The sequence below is a fragment of the Odocoileus virginianus genome, chromosome 17, assembly GCF_023699985.2.
Source record: "Odocoileus virginianus isolate 20LAN1187 ecotype Illinois chromosome 17, Ovbor_1.2, whole genome shotgun sequence".
Taxonomy (NCBI): Eukaryota; Metazoa; Chordata; class Mammalia; order Artiodactyla; family Cervidae; genus Odocoileus; species Odocoileus virginianus.
Window position 1 is genome coordinate 40,787,660 of NC_069690.1, and position 22,546 is coordinate 40,810,205.

Genomic DNA, 22,546 nt, shown 5'->3' on the forward strand with positions numbered 1-22,546 from the left:
CCCTTGTACTCCCTTCCATCATCCAACCCTTGGCTCCCTTAAGTTGAACATTTTCCAGTACTCTTACAAGTTTAAACACTGCATTTATTTAAAAAAAGAATTAATTCTTATTGCTTAGACTCTTTATTAGCTAATATGAAGAGGCTCATACAGGTAGGGTACTTGTCGAGGCAGAGTACTTTACTTCATCTCGCAGCGCTAGCCCCGTGAAGTTGTCCCGTCTAGCTGCGTATTCCCCAACATTGGCCAGCCCTGGTACCACACAGCAGCTCAGAGCACTGCGGTATATGCTCATGTCGTGAGCATCATACCACTCGTCAGTCTTCTCGTCATAGCACTCGACATTAAAGGTGGTGGTAAAGCCATTAAAACCACCCACCACAAACAAGAGGTCGTCTACCACCTCGATGCCAAAATTGCTACGAGGATTAAACATAGTGGGGATCGTGCGCCAAGTGTTAGCCACTGGGCTGTAGGCTTCTGCACTCCTAAGTCGATTAGCTCCGTCAAAGCCGCCTACCTGTGGACAGCAGAGGAAACCCGACTGGCTGTTAACCATGGCTTCTGTTCACTGAGGATCCCCTCCTTGTAGGGACCTGTGATTTCATACCTCCCTCTTCCACTGTCTTCCAGTGGAAGACAAAGCTTGCAAATGCTTCCCACTGGTAGTGTAAACCTATTTGCTAATAGAAAACCTAGGCTATCAATTTTGTTGTATGAAAGAAACTCACCGCATATACGTGTTCTCCATAAGCAATTACACCTATCCCACTCCTCCTGCTTCTCATGGGTGCTATGACTGTCCACTGATTACTCTCAGCGTTGTACACTTCTGCTGTAAACAGGCATTCGTTTCCATTAAACCCACCACATATGTAGACCTGTGTGAAGAGAGTTCCAAGATGAGTAAAATTGTTACTTCTGGGAAGTAGAAAGAGGGTGTATATGATGGTGGCTGGGGGCGGAGGATACTTCAGATGCCAGTGTGCAGTCTGAGTTTTTTCCACACGTGCACACACTGCTTTTTAACAAGTAAAAGATAGTTACAAAGGGCCACTCAGTCATTGGATGAAGAGGTTAGTATTGCAGGGTGAATACCGCCACTTCTGTTCTCCATCCACCTCAAAAAACACAGCGTTATTCCACCTTCCCCGGGGCCTCACCTTTCCGTAGAGTGTGGTGGCACTCGCATCACTCCTCTGCTCATGCATGGGGGCGATGAGTGTCCACTGGTTGGTCTCTGGCTCGTAACGTTCAGCAGTGTTGAGACGCACATAGCCATCAAAGCCTCCCATGGCGTAAATAAAATTGCTGAGGACTGTCACACTGACGTAGCAACGCCTGGAGTGCATTGGGGCCACCTGGTGCCAGGTTTTCTTGACTGGGTCAAAACGCTTAACACTATTGAAATAGTCCACACTATCAAACCCCCCAATGATATAAACATAGCCTTTCAAATAGGCTGCCCCATGGTAGGCACGAGGACTCTCTTCCTCACAAGTGACATTCACCCATCTGTCTGCCCGAGCATCATATGCCTCAATGGCATTGGTGGGGCTCCCACCACTCCAGCCACCAATTGCAAATAGGATGGCATAGGGCAGGCGGGGCCTGGTGAGTGGATTGGTGAAATCAGAATTAGAAGGTCCATTCATGTTTAGGTCATACATGGCCTTCAGGGCATTTATGATGACTGGCTTGCATTCCTCACTGTCTTTGACATAGTCATTCATTTTAACATTGTTCATGAAATATTCAGCATGCATTAAGGCCAGGCGAACCTAAGAAGGAAATACAGAAAGTCATTCAGATGGGGTGAGGTGTCTGAAAAACCCATGTCCTTAAGCCCACAACTTCACAGCCTCCACTGAATGCACTAGGGTCATATTTTATTTTTGTAACTTACATTTGGATGCTGAGAATGAGTGAGATAGAAGCCACCTCAAGTGGTCACAGGGCTAGTCCATTCCTTGGCCCCTGGACAGGACTTTTAGACCAGAAAAAGTTTGGGTCATTGTTGAGTGATTGGATATCTATGTCTCTCTATATAAAGTAACATGAATTAGCACCAGATGGCTACAATTGAGTGCAATGCTCATGATCTGGTTTCTAGTCCAGCTCCTGTTTTGGTTGGGGAAACTCACAGAAGGAAAGAGGTGAAAGGAAGACCTTTTAGAATTCTTTTGAAGACCTGCCTTCTCCTTCCCCCAGTATCAGAATTTTGGTCAAAGAGAAAATAACTGGGGCAGAAGGAACTAGCCATGCTAGGGGTGAAGAAAGCTTCAAAATTCCAGAGAATGGCAGGGGGTGCCTTCTACATATGTACATCTATAAGTGACTGCATGCTAAATCATTTCAGTTGTGTCCAGCTCTTTGTGACCTTATGGACCGGAGCCCACCAGGCTCCTCTGTCCATGGGATTGTCCAGGCAAGCATATTGGAGTGGGTTGCCATGCCCTCATCCAAGAGATCTTCCCGACCCAGGGGTCAAACCCAAGTCTCCTACATCTCCTGCATTGGCAGGCAGGTTCTTTACCACTAGTGCCACCTGAGAAGCCCACATATATAAGTATATATTTATATATATATTACATATAAGTATATATACAAATATAACTCTGGCATCTGTCAAACATCTGAGTGTAGTTCTTGGGACAATCCCTCTGGGATTAATGAATCAAAAGTGAGCAATTAAGGGAATCCCCTGGTGGTCCAGTGGTTAGGACTCCAAGTGAACTTCCATGCTAGGGGCATGGCTTTGATCCCTGGGCATGGAACTGACTCCGTTGGTAAAGAATCCACCTGCCATGCAGGAGACCCCTGTTTTGATTCCTGGGTTGGAAAGATCCGCTGGAGAAGGGACAGGCTACCCACTCCAGTATTCTTGGGCTTCCCTTGTGGCTCAGCTGGTAAAGAATCCGCCTATAATGTGAGAGACCAGGGTTTGATCCCTGGGTTGGGAAGATCCCCTGGAGAAGGGAACAGCTACCCACTCCAGTATTCTGGCCTGGAGAACTCCATGAACTGTATAGTCCATGAGGTGGCAAAGAGTCGGACACAACTGAGTGACTTTCACTGCACTTCGTGGAACTAAGATCCCGCAAGTCACATGGCTCAGCCAGAAAAAAGTGAACAATTAAAGCATCCCACAAAAAATAACTAAATGACCTTGGGAAGCAAAACTGAAATATGCTGCTTCCTATTTTGGGGGTCATGAGAAATCCATTTTAAAATGGCCTCAAATACAGCATCTTCTTGTTTGACGTTGAGCTCGTCTTTCTCAATGATATCCTTAAGTTCAGTGACTGAGAGCTCTAAAAACTCTGCTGAGACTTTCACCATCTCCTCAAAGTTGTGCAGTATGAACATGTAGGCCTTCTGCCTCAGCTCAGGGCAGTAGTAGTAGTCTGTGAACTTGCAGATGCCGATACAGTTATCCAAACACAGCTCCGACTTGAGGAACTCACAGCAACCCCTGACAATACCCATGATGTTAAATTGGTCTGCAGCAGCCAAGAGTTTCTCCACGTTATCCGGTGTGATGGGGACCGTCCGAGTGTATGCATATTCGATAATCAGCTTCATCATGTCGGGGGAAATGCCAGGGATGTTGTATACCTTCTTTTCAGTGTTGTTCCAGCCACTTGTAAACAAAGCTCTGGAAGAGAGACAAAAAACTAGCAGTCACTGAAATATTTCTCTCCCATCTGCCATGTTTCCCCTGCCCGCCAACCTTTTCTTGTGGAGAGTTTGGACATTTTTCTAAATAGCGCACAGTAAGTATATTGGAAATACATTGGTGTGAGGTGAGAGGGAGGAGAGTAGGCTTTACATAGTGGGCAAAAGAACCTTTCCAAGATCTTTGGTCACTTTTATTCCTATTTTCATGATCAGTAGCCCTTTTCCCCATTTTAGGGATGGAGAAATTGAGATCTACAGCTGGTAGTACAACCCAGCTCTTTTCTGTCTCAGCCCATTCTCTACCTCAATTAAAGAAATTAAACTTGAGCAAACACACTTTTAAAACAAGTATTATTCATATCCAGAATCTGATCACTTTGCACCACTCCTCTTGCTCTCTTCTTAGTCTGAGCCACCACCATCTCTTGCCTCGATTATTGCAAATAAACCCCCTAACTTGGCAGTCCTCAACCTTTTTGGCACCATCTACCAGTTTTGTGGAAAACAGTTTTTCCATGGACTGGGAGATGGGGATGGTTTCAGGATGATTCTCATAAGGAGCCTGCAACCTAGATCCCTCGAATGCACAGTTCACAGTAGGGTTCACGCTCCTGTGAGAATCTAATGCCGCCACTTATCTCACAGGAGGTGGAGCTCGGGCAGTCATGAGAGTGATGGGGATGGGCTGTAAATACAGGTGAAGCTTCACCTGCCCGCCACTCACCTCCTGCTGTGCAGCCTGGTTCCTAATAGGCCGGTATCAGTCCATGACCTGGAGGTTGGGGACCCCTGCCCTAACTGACCTCTCTGCTTCTGCCCTCAACATCTCCAGAGTTTACAGTCTTATACCAGCCCCCAAAGTGATCCTTATGAGTTTATGCTCCTCTTCCACTCAGAAACTTCCACTGGCTTCCCTTGGTATTTACAGAGTAAAATCCTTACCAGGGACTACAAAAGACCCCTGAGATCTGGATCATGAATACCTCTCTAATCATATTTCCTCTCGCCTTCCTTCTCACCTTATTCCAGCCCTGCTGGCCTTGCTTTCCTTGAATACACCAGAGATGCTTCCATCTTGGGCCCTTTGCACTTTGCTTTCTACTCGGCCTGGAAGGCTCCCCCCCCAGATTTCCATATTTTCCAAGACCTCACCCCCTGGAAGTCTTTCCTCAAATGTCACTTTGTCAGCAAAGTGGTAATCCTATTTAAAATGACTACCAACCACTCCCTATCTTCTTTTTCCCTAGCAATTATGATCTGATATATATTTTATTAAATCCCTATTCCCCCTATTCGAAGGTAAACTTAATGAGAACAGGAATATTTATGTGTTGTTTTGTTTCCAGTACCTGTCACAAAATAGGCACTCAATAAGAAATTATTGAATGAATAAATGACCACTATTCCACAATTATTTATTGGGTACCTTCTAAATAGCTAGGTACTTTTCTAGGTGTTGCAGAAGGCCCTGCTCTAATATATTTTTGCATCCTTTTTCTAGGAAGTTTAAGGAAATATGGGCTCAGAGATCAAATTCTCTGTCAAAGAAGTCTGCAAACCTATAGCTTCTGGGCCAAATTCAACCCATCTCCTCTATTTTTGTCCTGCCCAAGAGTTAAGAATTTTTTTTACATTTTTAAATTGGGAAAAATATTGTGACACCTGGGAATTATAATAAATTCAAATTTTCATAATCAAATAATTTTAGTGGAACACAGTCATGTCCTTTCAGTTAGAATTTTCCATGGCTATTTTCCATTTCTTATTGATCTCTTCTGCTGCTACTAGGTCTCTACTGTCTCTATCCTTTATTGTGCCCATCTTTGGGTGAAATGTTCCCTTGGTATTTCCAACTTTCCTAAAGAGATCTCTAGTCTTTCCCCTTCTGTTGTTTTTCTCTATATCTTTGCATTGTTCATTGAAGAAGGCCTTCTTGTCTCTCCTTGCTGTTCTGAAACTCTGTGGTTAGTTGGGTGTACCTTTCCCTTCCTCTCTTGCTTTTTCTCTTCTCTTCTTTCTGCAGCTATTTGTGGAGCCTCCTCAGGTAAACACTTTGCCTTCTTGCTTTTCTTTGGGATGGTTTTGTTTGCTGCCTCCTGTATGGTATTACAGACCTCTGTCCATACTTCTTCAGGCACACTGTTTACTAGATCTCATCCCTTGAATCTATTCATCATCTAATGCATATGCATAGGGGATTTGATTCAAGTTGTACCTGGCTAGCCTGGTGGTTTTCCCCACTTTCTTTAGTTTAAGCCTGAATTTTGTTAAGAGAAGCTGATGGTCTGAGTGACAGTCATTTCCTAGTCTTGTTTTTGGTGACTATATACAGCTTCTCCGTCTTTGACTACAAAGAATGTAATCAATTTGATTTCAATATTGACCATTTGGTGATGTCCATGTGTAAAGTTGTCTCTTGTGTTGTTGAAAAAGGATGTTTGCTATGACCAGTGCATTCTCTTGGCAGAACTCTGTTAGCCTTTGCCCTGCTTCATTTTGTAATCCAAGGTCAAACTTGCCTGTTACTTGCCTGTTAGGTTTTCTTGAATTCCTACTTTTGCATTCTAATCCCCAATGATGAATAGAACATCTTTTTTTGGTGTTAGTTCTAGGAGGTCTTCTACATCTTCACAGAAGTGATCAGCTTCTTTGGCATCAGTGGTTGGGGCATAGACTTGAATTACTGTGATGTTGAATGGTTTGCCTTGAAAACGAACCGAGATCATTCTGTCATTTTTGATGTAACATCCAAGTACTGCATTTTACACTCTTTTGTTGACTATGAGGGCTACTCCATTTATTCTATAGGACTTTTGCCTGCAGTACTGGATATAATGGTCAACTAAATTAAATGACTGCTGATGGAAGTAAAGTCTGATGCTGTAAAGAACAATATTGCATAGGAACCTGGAATGTTAGGTCCATGAATCAGGATAAATTAGAAGTGGTCAAATAGGAGATGGCAAGAGTGAACATTGACATTTTAGGAATCAGTAAACTAAAATGGACTGGAATGGGTGAATTTAATTTAGATGACCATTATATCTACTATTGTGGGCAAGAATCCCTTAGGAGAAATAGAGTAGCCCTCATAGCCCACAAAAGAGTCTGAAATGCAGTACTTGGGTGCAGTCTCAAAAAATACAGAATGATCTCTGTTCGTTTTCAAGGCAAACCATTCAGTATCACAGTAATCCAACTCTGTGCCCCAAACACTAATGCTGAAGAAGGTGAAGTTGAATGGTTCTATGAAGACCTACAAGACCTTCTAGAACTAATGCCAAGAAAAGATGTCCTTTTCATCACAGGGGACTGGAATGCAAAAGTAGTAAGTCAAGAGATACCTGGAGTAACAGGCAAATTTGGCCTTGGAGTACAGAATGAAAAAGGGCAAAAGCTAACAGAGTTTTGCCAAGAGAATGCACTGGTCATAGCAAACGGCCTCTTCCAACAATACAAGAGAAGACTCTACACATGAACATCACTAGTTGGTCACTACTGAAATCAAACTGATTATATTCTTTGCAGCCAAAGATGGAGAAGCTCTATACAGTCAGCAAAAACAAGACTGGGAGCTGACTGTGGCTCAGATCACAAACACCTTATTGCAAAATTCAGACTTAAATTGAAGAAAGTAGGAAAAACCACTAAGTCATTCAGGTGTGACCTAAATCAAATCCCTTATGATTATAAGTGGAAGTAACAAGTAGATTCAAGGGATTAGATCTGATAGACAGAGCGCCTGTCTATGGCGGAACTATGGACGGAAGTTGGTGACGTTGTACAAGGGACTGTGATCAAGACCATCTCCAAGAAAAATAAATGCAAAAACGCAAAATGGTTGTCTGAGGAAGCCTTAAAAATAGATTAAACAAGAAGAGAAGTAAAAGGCAAAGGAGAAAAGGAAATATATACCCATCTGAATGCAGAATTCCGAAGAATAACAAGGAGAGATAAGAAAACCTTCCTCAGTGATCAATGTGAAGAAAGAGAGGAAAACAACAGAATGGGTAAGACTAGTGATCTCTTCAATTAGAGATACCAAGGGAACATTTCATGCAAAGGTGGGCACAATAAAGGACAGAAATGGTATGGACCTCACAGCAGAAGTTATTAAGAAAAGGTGGCAAGTATACACAGAAGAACTATACAAAAAAGATGTTAATGACCCAGATAACCACGATGGTGTGATCACTCACCTAGAGCCAGACATCCTGGAATGTGAAATCAAGTCGGCCTTAGGAAGCATCACTATGAACAAAGCTAGTGGAGGAGATGGAATTCCAGTTGAGCTATTTCAAATCCTAAAAGATGATGCTGTGAAAGTGCTGTACTCAATATGCCAGCAAATTTGGAAAACTCAGCAGTGGCCACAGGACTGGAAAAGGTCAATTTTCATTCCAATTCCAAAGAAAGGCAATGCCAAAGAATGTTCAAACTACTGTGCAATTGCACTCATCTCACATGCTAGCAAAGTAATGCTCAAAATTCTCCAAGCCAGGCTTCAACAGTATGTGAACCGAGAACTTCCAGATGTTCAACCTGGATTTAGAAAAGGCAGAGGAACCAGAGATCAAACTGCCAATATGTTGGATTGTGAAAAAAGCCAGAGAGTTCCAGAAAAGCATCTACTTCTGCTTTATTGACTATGCCAAAGCCTTTGACTGTGTGGATCACAACAAACTGTGGAAAATTCTTCAAGAGATGGGAATACAAGACCAACCTTACCTGCCTCCTGAAAAATATGTATGCAGGTCAAGAAGCAACAGTTAGAACTAGACATGGAACAATGGACTGGTTCCATATTGGGAAAGGAGTACATCAAGGATGCCCTGCTTATTTAACGTATATGCAGAGTACATCATGTGAAATGCCGGGCTGGATGAAGCACAAGCTGGATCAAGATTGCCAGGAGAAATATCAATAACCTCAGATATGTGGATGACACCACCCTTACAGCAGAAAGCAAAGAAGAACTAAAGAGCCTCTTGATGCAGGTGAAAGAGGAGAGTGAAAAACCTGGCTTAAAACTCAATGTTCAAAAAACTAAGATCATGGCATCTGGTCCCATCACTTCATGGCAAATAGATGGGGAAACAATGGAAACAGTGACAGACTTTATTTTCTTGGGCTCCAAAATCACTGCAGACAGTGACTGCAGCCATGAAATTAAAAGACGTTTGCTCCTTGGAAGGAAAGCTATGACCACCTAGACAGCATATTGAAAAGCAGAGACATTACTTTGCCAACAAAGGTCCATCTATTCAAAGCTATGGTTTTTCCTGTAGTCATGTATGGATGTGAGAGTTGGACTATAAAGAAAGCTGAGCGCCAAAGAATTGATGCTTTTGAACTGTGGCATTGGAGAAGACTCTTGAGAGTGCATTGGTCAGCAAGGAAATCAAACCAGTCAATCCTAAAAGAAGTCCTGAATATTCACTGGAAGGACTGATGCTGAAGCTGAAACTCCAATACTTTTGCCACCTGTTGCAAAGAATTGATTCATTGGAAAAGACCCTGATGCTGGGAAAGACTGAAGGCAGGAGGAGAAGGGGACGACAGAGGATGAGATGGTTGGATGGCATCACCAACTTGATGGACATGCGTTTGAGCAAGCTCTGGGAGCTGGTGATAGATAGGAAGCCTGGCGTGCTAAAGTCCATGGAGTCACAAAGAGTTGGACACAACTGAGTGACTGAATAGAACTGAAATTAAATTCGCCCATTTCTGTATATTTTAGTCCACTGATTTCTAAAATATCGATGTTTATTCTTACCATCTCTTGTTTGACCATGTCCAATTTACCTTGATTTATGGACCTAACATTCCAGGTTCCTATGCAATATTGTTCTTTACAGCGTTGGGTTTTACTTTCATCACCAAACACATCCATAACTGAGTGTCATTTCCACTTTGGCCCAGCTGGTTCATTCTTTCTGGGGCTATTAGTAGTTGTCCTTCACTCTTCCCAGTAGCATATTGGACACCTTCCGACCTGGGGGACTCATCTTCCGGTGTTGTATCTTTTTGTCTTTTTATACATTTCATGGGGTTCTCATGGCAAGTATACTGGGGTGGTTTGCCAGTCCCTCGCTTAGTCAGAACCCTCCACTGTGACCCTACACATCTCAGGTGGCCCTACACGGCATGGCTTGTAGCTTCACTGAGTTATGCGAGAACCCAAAAAGGCATCCAGAGTCAGACATTCTGGAGGGTGAAGTCAAGTGGACCTTAGAAAGCACTGCTGTCCGTAAAGCTAGTGGGACTTCCCTGGTGGTCCAGAGGTTAAGAATTTGCTTGCCAATGCAGGGGACACAGGTTCAGTCACTGGTCCAGGAAGATTCCACATATTGCAGAGTAATTAAGCCTATGTGCCATAGCTTCGGAGCCTGAGCTCTGCAATGAGAAGCTTGTGAACTGCAACTAGAGTGTAGCCCCCACTCTCCACAACTAGAGATAGCCCGCATGCTGCAATGAAAACCCAGCAAAGTCAAAAATAAAAATATAAATTATTAAAAATAAATAAAGTTAGTCAATGTGATGGAATTCCAGTAGATCTATTTAAAATCCTAAAAGATGATGCTATGTAAGTTCTGTACTCAATTTGCCAGCAAATCTGGAAAACCCACTAATGGCCGCAGCACTTGAAAAGGTCAATCCTCATCCCAATTCCCAAGAAGGGCAGTACTAAAGAATGTTCAAACCACCAGACAATTGTACTCATCTCTCGTGCTAGTAAGGTTATGCTCAAAATCCTGCATGCTAGACTTTAGCATTACATGAACCGTGAACTTTCAGATGTCCAAGTTGGGTTTAGAAAAGGCAGAGGAACCAGAAATCAAATTGCCAACATTCATTGGATCACAGAGAAAGCAAGGGAATTCCAGAAAAACACCTACCTCTGTTTCATTGACCACACTAAAGCCTTTGACTCTGTGGATCATAACAAACTGTGGAAAACTCTCAAAGAGATGGGGATACCAGACCATCTTACCTGTCCCCTGAGAAACCTGTATGTGGGTCAAGAAGCAACAGTTAGAACCCTCTGTGGTTCAGGATTGAGGAAGGAGTATGATAAAGCTGTTTGCTGTCACCCTGTTAATTTAACTTACATGCTGAGCACATCTTGAGAAATGTCAGGCTGGATGAGTTACAAGCTAGAATCAAGATTGGCAGGAGAAACATTAACAACCCCAGATATGTGGATGATAACACTCTAATGGCAGAAAGTGAAGAGGAACTAAAGAACCTCTTGATGGGGATAAAGGGGGAGAGTAAAAAAAGCCGGCTTAAAACTAAATATTAAAAAAACTAAGATCATGGCATCCAGCCCCATCACTTCATGGCAAATAGAAGGGGAAAAGGTGGAAGCAGTGACAGATTTCCTCTTCTTGGGCTCTAAAATCACTGTGGATGGTGACTGCAGCCATGAAATTAGAAGACAATTGCTTTTTGGCAGGAAAGCTGTGACAAATTTAGTGTGTTGAAAAGCAAAGACATTGCTTTGCCAACAAAGGTCTCTATAGTCACGGCTACGGTCTTTCCAGTAATCATGTATGGTTTCCAGTAATCATATATGGACCATAAAGAAGGCAGAGCGCCGAAGAATTGTTGTCTTTGAACTGTGGTGCTGGAGAAGACTCCTGAGAGCCCCTTGGACAGCAAGTCAATCTTAAAGGAAATCAACCCTGAATACTCATTGGAAGAACTGATGCTGAAACTGAAGCTCCAATATTTTGGTCACCTGATGCAAACAGCCGACTCATTGGAAAAGACCCTGATGCTGGGAAAGATTGAGGGCAGAAGGAAAAGAGGGCATCAGAGGATGAGATGGCTGTATGACAAAACCGATACAATGCACATGAACTTGGGCATACTCTGGGAGATGGTGAGGGACAGGAAGGCCTGGCGTGCTGCAGTCCATGGCGTCATGAAGAGTCAGACACAACTGGGCGACTGAACAACAACAAAACATGGCTGCTTTCGCACTGAAAGCAGAGTGGAGTAGTTGTGACAAAGACTGTGGCCTGCAAAAATCCGCTTAAAATATGTGCTATACGACCTTTTTGCATACCCTGCTCTAGGTTTACATGAATGAGAATTTTTAGCAACAGGTGGGACACACTTACCATATCTTCATTGGAACTGAGTACTCAAATATTTTCAGCTCATAAGCAAGATAGCTCTTTACCTTCCTGATTACGCTTTCGGCTCAAACTTCCTTTTTCTTCTGATAAATATTTCCTGGGTTCTTTCCCTTCATCCCTCTTCCCACCCTCTCTCTCCTTGTTAATTTATCACCCTGCCTGAAACAGTCTCAGATAGGGGCTGAAGGGGTAGCTGAAGTGGCACTGCACCCTAGGTTTAAGTAGGAAATCCAGTACAGGTGTCCAACTGTCCCAAAGGTTGGTGTGGGTGCAAATCAAAGAAAAAAAGCACCTGACCCACCAACAGCTGGTTGAAATTCAGTTGAAAACCAGAGAGGCTCTGGCCCTGATTGGGCCTCTTCAGAAAACAAAGGAGCCAGTCTACAGGAGCCCAGGGCTCTGATAGGGTCCCTAAACGTAAGATTGTGGGTTGGGAAACATGAAATGAACCAAAATGTCTCAGAATGAGCCCAGTTCCCCGTTTGGCTTAGTTCAGCAACCCTGTTATACCTAAAGTAGGAACTGCAGCTACAGAGGATGTTCTTGTGGGCATTGAACTCAAAGCCATTGACCTTGATGACCACGTCGCAGAGCTTGCCCTCTAGCCTAAGCTCGTTGAAGATCTCACAGGTCATCGCACTCATCTTCCTCTCCATGTGAGGCTGGTGGAACCGTGTGGAGGCCGCCGCGCTCTCCATCTCCATGGCACCCTGGGATCAGTGGAGAGAGGCTGCTCTCCTAGGGTGTCGGGGAGGATTGTGGAGGGGGCCCTTTAGCCAGCTGTCACTCCTTTTCCCTACTACATCTTTCATATAGGGCCCATCAGGCAGCCCAAGTTCCAGAATCCTGGGGCTGCAGTGAGGTCACTCTCAGGATTGTGTTCTCAGGTTCTGGAACTCTCTCCTGTCCCTGTCCTTCTTCCTTCTCCCATCCCCCAAGGCACCACTCAGGTTGAAGACCATCCCACACCTTCCGCAACCAGAAGAACAGGACCCGGTGACCACCACAACCACCACATCAGAGTTCTGTTTCACTCTAACTCCTGGGGCCCCCTTCAGGTGTTCAGTTGGGCATCTCTGTAGCATCCATCTACCTTCTTCTACAGCCTGGCACTTGACTCCCAGACAGAGCTCTGGGAAGCTAAGTCAGAGAAGGCAGAAGGAAGAAGTAAAACTGATGAGCTTTCATTCTGGTCCACCTGTCCAGGGCCTTCCTGCCCTCTGGACGTGAGTCACCCATCTTCTGTGATGAGGAGCGAGTCCAGAGTAGCAAGCACTTTCCGGCTGTTCAACAGAACTCACTTATGTCTCCTTCACATCCCCTCCCTTCCTGCGGTCTTTTGATCACGCAAACTGTAAGCCTGGAAATGATCACTCTGGTCAGGGTTTTTGCTCTACAAGGAATGGCACCCACGTACCCTCCACCTCTTGGGACCCTCCCCATCCTCTAACACAGGGCTCTCAAGCAGAATCTGCACGCACAGCGCCACGCGGCCCTCCAGAGGCCGCCTGCCTCTGCCGACCCTGCACCTAGCCCACCACCCTCGGGCTCGCCTCCTGCACCCCACCCCCCGCCCCCGGATCCGCCCCGGATCCGCCCCGGTTGGAAGCGGCGCCTGCGCAGTGCAGCCGCGAGGGCGGTCGTTGTGTCCACGCCGCCGACCGGCCCGCGAGCGCAATGGCGGAGGAGGTGAGGTGGGAGGAGGAGGCCGACGTGGGGCTGGCCCCGAACCCCCGGGCGCTCCGAGACCCCCAGCAGGCCGTCTGGGCCCCACCGCGCCAGTGCGGCCCGTAGACGCCCAGGCCTTGCCAGAGCCCCCGCTCGCCCCCTGCGCCCCCGGCCCGGCTTCGCGGGACTCCCCTTGGGCCCTGCGCGGTGCTGGAATCAGCGGTTCTCTCGGGTCTCGGGACAGGTGAGCACCCTGATGAAGGCTACGGTCCTGATGCGGCAGCCCGGACGGGTGCAGGAGATCGTGGGCGCCCTCCGCAAGGGCGGGGGAGACTGCTTACAGGTATCGCGGGGGGCAAGGTCGGGGCGGCTGGGTCGGGTGCCGGTAGCTGGGGAGGTGGCCTGCCCTGGGCGCCTTACCGTGTTGCTGCAGAGAACGTGCAGGCAAGCCTTCAGCCTCTAGAAATAGCCAGGGACTTGAGGGCAAGCGTGTTTTGCCTTGGAGGAGAGCGCATCTGCCCGAAAACCTAGATTTCAGTATTCTCAAATTTCTTTAGACAGAAAGCACCCCACACCAGGCCTCCGGGTCTTCTTGTCCTCACTAGCCGAGGTTGGTGGGCTCCCCAAGAAGGTGCAGATGTGGAGATGAGCCAGAAGGAGGGGGCATCTTAAGGGAAACCAGGGCATTGAGATGGATGCTATTGAAAGGGTAGAAGAGGTCCTGATTCTGCAGTCCCCATCCCCACCCTCCACGAGACTGGGTCTTCTCAGGGTTGGCACAGGTATTAACTAGAATTAGTTCTTCCTTCCCTCTCCAGTCCTTCCTGACTCCCTCAGGGCTGTGCCTGCAGGCTGGGCATGGAACTGTTTGGATTTCCGTATTCATATTGATGCAGGGCTACACCGCAAGGTGCCTGTCTAGGCATCATCTCTCTTTTGCATTTCAGGTCATTTCTGATTTTGACATGACCTTGAGCAGGTTTGCATATAATGGAAAGCGATGCCCTTCTTCTTACAGTAAGTCAGTCATACACAAGCTTGCTTTATTGGACTTGACAGGATGATGGCTTCTAAGGAACAAGTAAAAGGAGTTCTGTATTTTTGCAGATATTCTGGATAACAGCAAGATCATCAGTGAGGAGTGCCGAAAAGAGGTGGGTTACTCGCTTCTTTGCTCAGAAACTGCTGGCATATGCGACGTCCAGTGGTTCTTGGTTAGGACCAAAGATTCCAGGGTCAAGACCGTAGAAGGTTAATTTTTTAAAAAAAATTGTTGTTATCCTCAGGTGGACCTAGTCTTTTTGTGTGTGTGTGTGTGTGTGGCTTGTGTAATCGTAGGGGTTCCTGACCAGGGATTGAACAGGGCCCTTGGCAATGAAAGGGAGGAGTCCTAACCACTGGGCCACCAGGGAATTCCCAGGTGGTCTTAGTCTTATACACTGAGAAAGCTTTTCCTTATTGGCCAAGACATGTGATAATGGATGGTTGGACTATGCTTACTGCTAGCTATAGAATTTACAGGAGACATTTTACTGCCTCCATTTAACAGATGGGGAAACAGAGACTTGGAGAGGTTTGAACAACTTACCCAAGGTCACACAACAAGATGCAGAGCTTGGTTTCCCCATAAATCTGATTCTGTTCCCAAACTCTTTTTAACTGTATTATGCTGTTTCCTTGATAATATAAATTTTCTTGGTGCGTTAGCAGTTACCAAGAAAGACTTCTGAATTAATGTCTATGTATGAAACTCCCCATTTCCATAAGATGCATACAGATAATATAAGGCGATCTCTGTAGCCTTGGAGTTCATTTTACTTTGTTCCACGTTCTTCCCACCAATGTCCTTTTTGCCAGAGCAGAGCTGTGCTAACTGCTCGTTTCTCTTCTGAGCTCTTTCTTCTAAATAACTGTATCATTAATTCCACTTGATTATGAAATTCACCCAGTTGTGTACTAACTAAGCAGTTTGTTGGCTGGCCATGGTTGGTCAGCTCTTCTAGTAGTCTGCATGATTACTGGTTATTAGGATGGGCAGTGAATTATAGATAACCTTTCTATTTCTACACCTGTGTCTCTGGAGATGCCATTTGTAGCTTGAAGTAGAGTCTGGCTCTACCACTGATCACCTTCGGGAAGTCAACTCTTTTTGGTCCCTCACATCCCCCATCATAGCAACTTCCAGAGAGCTTCATCCACAGATAAAACAAAAGGTTTGGATGCCCTCTCTAGGATGAAGAAACTAGAGAAAACTAGGATTTCTGGTGTTGATGGGTTTCTGAAGAAATTCATAAAGCAAAATTTATGTAAAGAAATCTTTTTTCTTTTTAAACATTTATATTCTGTTGAGTTCTGTTTTACTTTCAGAAGAATGTTCTCACATTCAAATAATTAAGAATAATACATGTTAGGGGCTTCCTGTCTTTGAATTTAACCCTCTTTTGGACTGATGGTTGGGGACTCCATTTGATCTCACTATTCCGAGACCATGCACGTATTAAAATTATAATTCTTCACTCTGTCCATTCCCATTTTTATTGGGCACTGTTACTGACTGAAACATGCGACATGCATGATCCCTGAAGCAGCCTCCCTAGAGCCTGGACGGTCCAGGCACGTGGAAGGTGACCGTAGCCAGAGGAGGCACGTGGAGATGCTCCCGGTGAGGTTGTCTGCCTGACGTTGGCAGTGCAGTCGTTACCCCTGAACATCTAGAGTATCCTAGCTCCACTAGAGCATGTTTTTTTTTTTTTACCAGATCTATCTAAATTGCCCTGCTTTTAAAGATTTAAGTGCAACTCGTAGCACTGAGCCTAGTAGCTCAGACAGTTAAGAATCTGCCTGCAGTGCAGGAGACCTGAGTTCGATCCCTGGGTCAGGAAGATGACCCTGGAGAAGGGAATGGCTACCCATTCCAGCATTCTTGCCTGGAGAATTCCTTGGACAAAGGAGCCTAGCAGGCTTCAGTCCATGGAGTTACCAAGAGTTGGACATGACTGAGCAACTAACACTACTACTACTACTACTACTACTACTACTAAACTTGCAAAAGAAACAATTTTTGTGAAAGCAGTAGTTTGATGGGTTTGTTTTCTTTCTTTTTCTGACATAGCATTAAAATGAGTCCCAAACCACTAAAATGAAATGTGTTTTTATCCATGTGCTCCCTTGCCCCTAAGTTATCTTGCCTACTACCTGAGAAAGCATACCACATTTTAGGAAATACAGCATTAACTCAGTTCTTACTGATTAAGTGCTGATGCCTGGGCTAATTTATAACAGCAGCAACGGCAATAAAATTATAGATGTTACCTCACTATGAAACCTCTTTGTATTGTTGATACCTAGACCTCATTCTTTGGGATAGGGGGGTGCGGTGGGAGGGCTGGAATGCAGAAGGATGGCCAGCTCTGAAGCTCCTGTGACTCCCTTATATGAAATTCCATCTTCTAGGTAACTGGTGACTTTTTTCTCATGTAGGACTGTAGGACTCTGCTGGGAAAAACTTGATATAGACTGATGACTCTTCTCTTCATTTTGGATGTCACAGCTCAAAGCACTCCTTCACCATTATTACCCGATTGAGATTGACCCACACCGGACTATCAAAGAGAAGTTACCCCACATGGTAGAGTGGTAAGTGCCGGTAGTGGTGAATGATGGCTTGGTCTGGCTTTGAAATCAGATGCAGGCTCCCTTACCTTACTGAATGCTCAGCTGAATGCCACAGTCCCAGCTATTAGAACAGATTGTCCAGACACAGACAGGTCACTCATGGCTGCTGCTGGATGAAGTAGGGGGCTCACTGAGAGTCCTTGGAGTAAACCAGAAGCCCCTTAGTTTGGGGGAATCAGTGCTTTAGGGAAATAACCTTCCTCAGAAAAACTAGTATCACTGGACAGAGTCCCAGAGAAAAGGTTCAGAAGAACTGTGGCATCAGCAGCAACTCACCCAGCTGTGGCCTGTAGCGTTGCTGTCTCACCCCCCTCCTTTAGGGACAACCAGGGTCCTGCAGGAAGTGGCTCCGAGGAAGAGGATGAGGCCTCCATTGCCAGTACTTCCAAAGGAGACTCAGGCCTGCGATGGGAAAGGGCACTTTACTTAGTGGTTTGAATTTAGGGCTTTGTTGGGGGGTCTCTCTCCAGGTGGACCAAAGCACACGACCTCTTATGTCAGCAGAAGATTCAGAAGTTTCAGATAGCCCAGGTGGTAAGAGAGTCCAACGCAATGCTCAGGTGAGCTTCCTGCTCTGGGAAACGCTTCTGCTAGACTGGAATGGGTTTGCTTACAAAGAGAGGCTGGAAAGGAGTGAAGAGGAGTTAGTTGCTGGAAGAGTCAGAAGTGACGTAGCTCCTTGAGGAGAAGGTCTTTCTGTTCCTCTCTGGACTCAGCCAGAGAATTTTCTATCCTGGGGTGTGTCTGAGGACACACTCTGTTGGTAATGGATGTGGTAAAGATGCTCCATCTCCTAGAACAAACAGTGTCTTGGTAATTTTTCCCAGTGGTAAAAAGACTTACGGGGTCCCTGTGGTAAATGGTGTTCTTTATTCAGACATGGGAGTTGGCTGGCCTGGGACCCTTGATCATCGGTGACCTTCAGAGCTCAGCTCTCTCTGCTGGAGCGTTCTTTACTGAAGGAGGGATGGGGGCACGTAGAGGAAAGAGTCAGCATGGGTGCCTTCCCTCAGGGATTGTGTGTCCTGACTGGGGAGGGAGGCTAGCTTGTGGAAAGCCAGGAGAGTGGGCACGTGTAGACCCAGTAAGTGCCTGGGTAGGTTGGGGGTGCTCGCCAGTGAAGCCATCCTAGGAAAGCCACCTGGTTGTATTTTGCTCAGGCAAAATCATCTAGAAACAAACAAACAAAAAAAATGTGTTTATATGATTTATGTGAAGCTCAGGGACAGGGAAAGCAAATTAATGGTGATGTGAAGTCAAAATGGGGGCGGTGGCATCAACTGGGAAGGGACATGAAGGAAGCTTGACCTGGTGTGTATCACACGCATGTACACATGTTGTTAAGTATTAATTGAGCTAAATACTTAAGATTAGTGCACTTTAATCATTTATTCTGTGTATTTTATACATCAATTTAAAATGTTTTAAAGGGACTTAATTGGTAGTCCAGTGGTTAAGACTCCAAGCTCTCAATGTAGGAGCACAGGTTTGATCCCTGGTCAGGGAGCTAAGATCTTGCATGCAGAGCAGTGCAGCCAAAAAAAAAAAAAAAATGTTTAAAGAAAAATTTAAAAGATGTAACCCAAATAGAAAATAAAGGGCAGTAACAGAGGTGATGCGGTTTCAGAACCATTCATCTGGTTTCAGGGATGGATACAAGACATTCTTCAACACCCTCTCGCAGAACAACATTCCCCTTTTCATCTTTTCTGCGGGCATTGGGGATGTCCTGGAAGAAATTATCCGGCAGAGGAAAGTGTTCCACCCCAACATCCACATCGTGTCTAACTACATGGAGTTTGATGAAGATGTGAGCTGCATCTGATTAGGGCTGGAGTAGAAGAGGGGTGGGGACCACTAGCCAGTGTGCTTCACCATGAATGTTAACCAGGATGGGGGGCAGGAGGAGGGAGGGGAAGGTATGCTGGCTTCGTTGCCCTTGGCAGCTATTTATTTATTAACATGGCTAAAGATAGTTGCTTTTGAAAGACCCGTTCTTGAGTGTCTGGCTGACAGTGGGCTCTCTGCCAGGGAGGACCTAGTTTAGGGCTCAGCCAGGCCCTGTGTCACTGTCATGGGTCATGTGCCATCCTAGGTACTCAGGGGCTTGGACTTGGACTTGTTTTGCTTGAGCCAGAGGTAGGCTACACTGACTCACCCATGTTCTGACTTCCTCCCCTTAAGACAAGGCTGGAATGTTCGTCCCTTTGACTTGTGGTTAGGGTGCGGCCCACAGCTGAGGTTAGCACACGTGTAGCCCGGGCAATGCTTGTATCCCAGCTTCTTGCTTCCCCCAGAGCAAGTGATCTACAGTATTTGATGGCCTCTGTTAAAACCAGGGGCTGGAAACTTTTTTGGAACTCCCTGGTGGTCCTGTGGTTAATTCTCAGTGCTTCCACTTCAGGGGCCTGGATTCAGTCACTGGTAGGGGAACTAAGATCTCCTAAGCCTTGTGGCATGGCCAAAAAAACCCAACCAAAGGGAAAAACCTTTTCCTATAAAAGAACAGATAGTAAATATCTTACTAGGATCATTCGCAACTACTCTGTCACACAAAAAAAGCAGCCATAGACAAGATGTAAACAGATGGGCCTATAAATTAATTTCCAGTAGAACTTGGAGAAGGAAATGGCAACCTACTCTAATGTTCTTACCTAGAGAATTCCATGGACAGAGGAGCCTGGCGGGCTATAGTCCATGGGGTCACACAAAGTCAGATGCGACTGAACAACTAACACACACAGAACTTCATTTACAAAAGTAGTCCAAATCTGGCCCATGAACCCTAGTTTACTGACCGCTAGTCTGGACCACAATGACGTGTTGCCATCTGTGGCTTTCGTGGCAGACTGGAGAACTGGCGCTCGATGGGTCCCTGTAGCCCTTCTGTCTGTCTCTCATCTTGATTACTTAGGGCTTCCTAAAGGGATTCAAGGGCCAGCTCATCCACACCTACAACAAGAACAGCTCTGTGTGTGAGAACTCTGATTACTTCCAGCAGCTTCAGGGCAAAACCAACATCCTCCTGCTGGGAGACTCCATGGGGGACCTCACTATGGCTGATGGGGTTCCTGGCGTGGAGAACATTCTCAAGGTTGGCTTCCTAAATGACAAGGTAGGTATGAGACCCGGGCTCTTCATGGCTGGCTCCTTCATTCCTGTTATGGGATATACACTGTGTGAAGTATTGGAGGCACAGAGGTCAGACACAAGCCATAGTCTCCCAGGAAACAAGAGATACCCAGTGGTCAGAGCTGTACGCACAGCACAGGGCATGATCTGGAGGTCAGAGCACATCATCAGAGCTCACGCTTACTGAGTGCTCACCTTGGGCCGGGAACATCAAACCAGCTAATCTGTATAGTCATACTTTGAGGTAGTAACTGTTTTACATTTTTACAAGTGTGGAAACTGAGGCAGGGGGATTAAGTAACTTGCCCAAGGTGACATAGTTTAGAAAGTGGTTGGGCTGATCACCAGTCCTAAATCTTACCTGTAAAGGCATGATTGAGATGGGGGATGTTGGTATTCAAGATGTGGGTTTATAATTTAGAGAAGGAAAACGTAGAAACAGACAAGGGCTTAATGGATGAAAACAAGATGGTAAAGAGGCACAGTACGGCGTCAGGCTCGGCCAGCAGGTGCTGAAGGCTTTAAAAAATTCATTCTAATCTACCTCATAGATTAGGGGTAATGTCTGGTTTTTTGTCTCTTAATCCTTGTGACTGTCCTTTTGACACTGACCCAGGGGTTAATTGTGGCAACCTGCACCCACAACCATGTGTGTCTCTAAAGGACAGGGCCTGGTAACCCTGAACTCCTTTTGGGGAGTTGCAGCTTGAAGGTGCTCCTCCCCAGCCCCTGGTGCGTAACAGCGGGCAGGGCAGAGGGCAGGGTGCTGGGGGACTCGAGCTCTCTGCTCCCCGGGCAGGTGGAGGAGCGGCGGGAGCGCTACATGGACTCATATGACATCGTGCTGGAGAGGGATGAGACGCTGGACGTGGTCAATGGGCTGCTGCAGCACATCCTGCAACAGGGTGACTGGACAGAGATGCAGGGCTCCTGAGCGCAGGCGGGGCCTGCAGGCTGCAGTGGGGAGGGGCCTCCCTGGAAGGCCGCTCTGCTCTGAGCTCTGCTCCTCCTGTGCGTGCAGTCCTCCAGAGAACATTCCGGGCTGCCAGTGGCTGGGAGCCGCTGGCTCACACCCCTCCCTCCTCCTCTCCCCGGCTCCTTGGTTTTGTGTTCTCCAATGGCTCGAGGGAGGACAGCGAAAGCTATTCCAGGCGAACTGCGGACCTATGCAGTGTTAGCACTTTAGGAATCAGCTAGTCCAGGGAATCTTTTTTTCCCAGAATTTTTTTAACATGTGAAGCTGTTCTTCAAACAAGTCTAAGTCTAATATGTGAAACAGATCAAAAATAAAAAAAAAGAAAAAAAAACAGCTGATCTGATTTGGGGGTCCGGGGCGGAGCAGAGCCTGTACCTCTTGGCTCCAAGGTGCAGGAATCTCCAAGACCATGGAACACAGTTTGAAAACCAGTGAATTCGCCCAGGAGACCCTCTGAGCACAGCCAGGTGTGTCTGTGGGGGTCGGGGGAGGGATGCAGGCAGGGTTGGAAGGGTATGGTTCTGACCTAAAATGGTTTGACTTGATTCTCATGCAGCAGTTAAACTTGAGATTCCGTGGGGTCAGCTGGATCTGGCCGGTACTGTCTGCAGAGCCCCGTCTTTATGGATTTCCTAAAGAGATCCATGTGAGTGTGGGTTTTCCCTGGTACCCCTGGCTCCTGTCCTTCCTCCTCCTCCGGGGCCACTGAAATAGATGACTTCCCAGGAGTTGAGCCTGGGGAGCTGACAGTGCTCTGGGCAGAGTCAACTTCATTCCCTCTCCCGCCTGCCCAGCTGCTGGAAAGTCATGTTTATCTGCAGTTCTAAAAGGAAAGTAATGGGAGTGTTGACTGAGAGCTGGCTGCATGCTCCCAGAAGCCACAGGTGCTGTTTCATCCTCACTGTGACCGTGCAGGAGTGCAGGTCCACTTAGGAAGGACCAGTCCTTTGCCCAAGGCTAGAGCTGGATGCTCTGGGACTAGGGAATATCAGTCACTGCAGCCGTGGGGAGCAGCTTCTCTCTCTCGGAGGGTCGTAGATGAGAACTCTGTGCTTGTGGTTTTTGTGGGGGCAGTTCAGGGTGTGAGTCCAGGCTGCTTATTTTCTCTCCCGTGCACCTCACCCCCTCCTTAGATGGCTAGGGTCATCTCGCACTGGCCAGAGTCCAGCCAAGCAGATGAGGACAGATGGCCCAACTGGTGACTGAAGCAACTCCTTCCTCAACATGAGGTTTTGTCCAGTGGCTACGACTCTGCATCCCCAGTGCA

General features: G+C 46.2%; 2 protein-coding genes across 2 annotated transcripts; one reads left to right on the plus strand and one right to left on the minus strand.

Annotated features, from left to right (window-relative positions):
- Window positions 1–104: 104 nt before the first annotated feature.
- KLHL10 (kelch like family member 10) lies at window positions 105–12,694 on the minus strand. The gene is made up of 5 exons (XM_020887973.2): window positions 12,339–12,694; window positions 3,169–3,658; window positions 1,164–1,781; window positions 732–881; window positions 105–520 (listed from the first exon to the last, which is right to left on the minus strand). Exons 1-5 carry the CDS (start codon window positions 12,530–12,532, stop codon window positions 146–148), a joined length of 1,827 nt encoding a protein of 608 aa, XP_020743632.1. The 5' UTR covers window positions 12,533–12,694; the 3' UTR covers window positions 105–145.
- Window positions 12,695–13,419: 725 nt separating this feature from the next.
- Window positions 13,420–21,581, plus strand: NT5C3B (5'-nucleotidase, cytosolic IIIB). The gene is made up of 9 exons (XM_020887969.2): window positions 13,420–13,517; window positions 13,741–13,839; window positions 14,444–14,513; window positions 14,604–14,650; window positions 17,047–17,132; window positions 17,642–17,731; window positions 18,819–18,981; window positions 20,086–20,286; window positions 21,103–21,581. The coding sequence occupies exons 1-9, from the start codon at window positions 13,506–13,508 to the stop codon at window positions 21,235–21,237; spliced, it is 903 nt and encodes a 300-aa protein (XP_020743628.1). The 5' UTR covers window positions 13,420–13,505; the 3' UTR covers window positions 21,238–21,581.
- Window positions 21,582–22,546: the final 965 nt, after the last annotated feature.

Bases quoted from the DNA above. Each gene is read 5' to 3' on its own strand.
- KLHL10 (XM_020887973.2), bottom strand. From the start codon at position 12,532: ATGGAGATGGAGAGCGCGGCGGCCTCCACACGGTTCCACCAGCCTCAC. The intron at 1,782-3,168 runs GTCATTTAGTTA...TTTCCTTCTTAG, and splicing joins TTTCAGTTTTGCTTCCCAAG to GTTCGCCTGGCCTTAATGCA. The intron at 882-1,163 runs GTGAGGCCCCGG...CTCTTCACACAG, and splicing joins CCACCACACTCTACGGAAAG to GTCTACATATGTGGTGGGTT.
- NT5C3B (XM_020887969.2), top strand. The intron at 14,651-17,046 runs GTGGGTTACTCG...TGGATGTCACAG, and splicing joins GTGAGGAGTGCCGAAAAGAG to CTCAAAGCACTCCTTCACCA. The intron at 20,287-21,102 runs GTAGGTATGAGA...CTCCCCGGGCAG, and splicing joins TTGGCTTCCTAAATGACAAG to GTGGAGGAGCGGCGGGAGCG.